Consider the following 3,530-nt stretch of genomic DNA (forward strand, 5'->3'; position numbering starts at 1 on the left):
GGATTCGGTTTTAAAAAGCTGGCCTCAATTTTTCACCTAAGCATTTCACAGGAAACATCATCTTTATTCGGACATATAAGAAATAAGCATTTAAATATCTACAGCAGTGATTCTTATCCAGGGTGCAAGGGCACCCTAGGGTGCCTTGGGATCCTTTAAACCAGCAGGTGCCATGCTATCTTAGTACAGTTTGGTGTGCAAATATGACTCACAAGATAAACCAACATTTTTCAAATAAAATCCACAGTGTTAATCTGTTCTGACCTGTTATAGGCTTTCTAAGTTCTCTGCAACAGAAGGATTGCTCTAGTATTTTTCTGTAATAAAAAAAACCAAACAAAAAAACCGCTCTCAAAAACAGAAAAAAAGGAAGAACTGGGATTTTCAAAAGGATGCCTTGAGTCTAGTGAGGAGTGCCTCAAGCCTAAAAAGTTAAGAATCACTGATCTATGGCCTCAACCCTATAGACCAGGTGAGACATTACACTTACTGCATGATAAGCATGCGGAAAGCACTCTACTGCCATAACTGAACAGATAGGGCACCTAGAGCACTGTAAAAATGGTGGAGAACCTTGGATGGATGAGGTATCAGAGTACAGTGGTGTAGGTAAAAGCGCTGTATCGAACATGTGTACCAGATCCCATTATGACTCATGTTAGGTCATACTGCGCTGGCAACCCATGGGGCTTTGCAGCACCCTGCTCATCCTCAGGGTGGAGCTCTAACCTCAGCTAGAGTTCGACTGCTCTACCCAAGCCGTGGGCTGGCCTGCCCCTAGGCTGTCATGGACAAGAGTCAGTGAAGCCTCTGTCCCCAGGCCTGTGTCCTCTCTCAGGTCAGAATAGAGCCATCCACACAAAGAAAACTGCATATTGTTAAATTTCTCTTATTGCATACTGCTATGGGTGAAGCTGAACAAGTGCTGAATGTGGTTCAGCTGCTATTGTAGGCTCAAAGAAATTAGGGCTGCTTCTGCTCAGTTAACCTGTCTTAAGAACTGATTCATCTGCAATGACTTTTGGCAATGGGCAGTTTCCCTAATAGATGTGAGGCTTTCGACAAAAAAATGTGTTTAAAGCTTGGCTATTTAATATGGTTCAGAGTGGCATCATAAGTTTGGTGATGAAAATGCCCTCTAACCCCAGCCTCTACTAAGGTACTTAGTAGTTCTGTAGCATTAGCAAATTGTATTGTGCTTTTCAATTACTGTTACAGATTCCCTGGTGTACACAGGAGCCCCAACTCCCATACTATAAAACGTATACTTGAACATGCCCAAATGTACATCAGCACACTTATACATACTAATGTGTAGCATCACTATTTTCCAATTTGTCTGGGGAAACCAAATGTATGTGTAAAATGTAGATTATTATGAGAAGTATTTACACTGACTGTGATCAATACATGACAGAGGACCAGAAACCCATGAGACCAGCTCACAGACCTGAAGTCCCAGAAACCTTGGATACATTCAATAGTCCATAGAGAAGCAGAGAGTATTTCTCTGTTTTCATGTCTTAAAGCCAATCTCTAATAATTCTGTTCACAGAATTGGTTCGGAACAATGTGCACTGGATAGAAAACTGTTTCAGACAGTCGGTTACAGGCAGTCCTTGGACTTATGACACAATTGGTTCCTAAAAAACGCGTCTTTAGTCAAAACACTGCAACTCAGAACCAATTTTCTCATAAGAAACAATATTATAAATGGGGGATTGGTTCCTGAACCAAGGCCTGATACCATATTTTCACCAAAAATACCCCAGAATTTTGCACTTGATCACTTATAGATGAGTAATATAGCTAAATTAATATATTTATATTGTAAATAGCAATCATATTGATTTGAAAGGACTTCTTTGAGGTGACCTTGCTGGACTTTTTGAAGGGCTCTTGGTTGGACTTTTTGAAGGGTTCTTGGCTGGAGTCTTCTCAGGAGTCTTGGCTCCAGTTTTTTTCTGAAGTCTTGTCTGCTTTCTTAAAGTGTCCAAGGAAATTTGGACAGATGTTCTCCAGGGAGATGAGCGATGCAGCAAACTTGTTCACTTGCATGGCATTGCATCGGATCAAGTGTTGTATGTCCAATTTGGCATTGTAATGTTGAAATAGGGTGTCAATTTATAAACGCTGTAAGTGCAAAACACTGTAACTTAAAATGTTGTAAGTCAAGGACCGCCTGTACAGCAGTTTAGGTATGCTGCTGGGAGTCCCATAGATAGATGCAAAGGCTAGCTAGCCCTGGGAATTTTTTCTGTCATGCTCCCATGTTGTTTGTTTTATTACTTACCATGTTATTGTAGACACTTTTCCTAGCTATATGAATAATAATATCCAATAGTCTTGCTGGCCTTAATATGTTTAGAGCCACGCAGCAATCCAACAAAAACCTTTTGGGACAGAGTCTATGGTGTTCCCCTTAGGAAACACCTGACATCCTTCAATGGGAGGAAAGGAATTTTTTCCCTACCTTCCCAGTCTGCTGCCTACAGAAAAGCAATGATTTTATTTTCCCTTCTGACCCCAGGAGATTCCCTAATGTACAGCATTTAAGAAGCCAATAAATATACAGGACCACCCTCCTGAAGCCCTTGTGTCTTTGTAATGGCTCTAAGGGCTCTTGTCCCCAGCTCTCCCCTGAAACTCCCCTCCTCCTTCGTTAATGTTGGTACCAAGGACTGTCAGACTGTGAACTGAACCACTTAAAAGAGACATTCAGATTTTGGTTGAATTTTCCACCTCTGGCTGCAGGATGAGACAACATGTGCTCCCCCAAGCTAGACCTCCATCAAGCTCATCCCACGTGTAGGAAATTGGAAGCACTGAGAATTGGACACTTCTTACAGTTTTATTTCCTGGGCTTTAAAATTCCTTTGCTAGATCTCACTTTCTTGGCAGCAAAGTTTAGAGATCTCTCCACTGGCACTTCTGAACCACAACGATATTCTCTGTTGTTAATTTTGTTCCCATTCATTTTTAGCAAGTAGAAACGCAGCCTGTTCAGGCACTAGTAGTTGCCAACAAGGACACAATATTTGTTTTTCTGTGTTCCTGTCTTAAAAGCAGTCTGTCAAGGTGAATAACATTATACATGCTGACTTGACTTACACTGTTCCACGAACCAATGTTTTCCATTTTACAGAAGGCTGTATCCCACAATCTGTGTGGAGGAACTGGATATCTAATGTGACTGCTAATCACACAGTGACCTGAAGCACTAGTCGCCATCCTGGCCTCCTTGTGAAATATCCATCTAAGTGAAATAATAGAAGTCCGAGGCTACTTTTTCTTGTTTGTAACAGCAGCCAATCTCAAAAATCCTAGGTACAGGTTTCTTTGCTCAGGCAGACTGTTGCACACAATTTTATTCAAATCATGGCCAGCTGCAAGCCATAAGCTGGGAGGGGAGGGCAAGAGGAAGGGTTTTCTGTCCCTACATCAGGCCCAGCAATAAGCCACCCTCATCCGTGGGCTATACCTCCCCAACCCCATCACAAACCCCATGGGCCAGATGCAGAGACCAGAAG

At 42.0% G+C, this 3,530-nt stretch overlaps 1 protein-coding gene across 1 annotated transcript in view; it reads right to left on the minus strand.

The window, feature by feature from the left end:
• The window catches only part of TTPA (alpha tocopherol transfer protein), a 26,104-nt gene extending 22,873 nt beyond the window's left edge, over positions 1-3,231 (minus strand). Inside the window, exons 1-2 of the mRNA XM_019519049.1 lie at positions 3,112-3,231; positions 2,891-3,010 (exon numbers count right to left, since the gene is read on the minus strand). Coding sequence (XP_019374594.1) covers positions 2,891-3,010; positions 3,112-3,231 — 240 coding nt within the window. The remainder of the gene's footprint in view (positions 1-2,890; positions 3,011-3,111) is intronic.
• Between the last annotated feature and the right edge of the window lie 299 nt (positions 3,232-3,530).

This window comes from Gavialis gangeticus, unplaced genomic scaffold (assembly GCF_001723915.1).
Source record: "Gavialis gangeticus isolate Ggan-Ray unplaced genomic scaffold, GavGan_comp1, whole genome shotgun sequence".
NCBI classification, from domain to species: domain Eukaryota; kingdom Metazoa; phylum Chordata; order Crocodylia; family Gavialidae; genus Gavialis; species Gavialis gangeticus.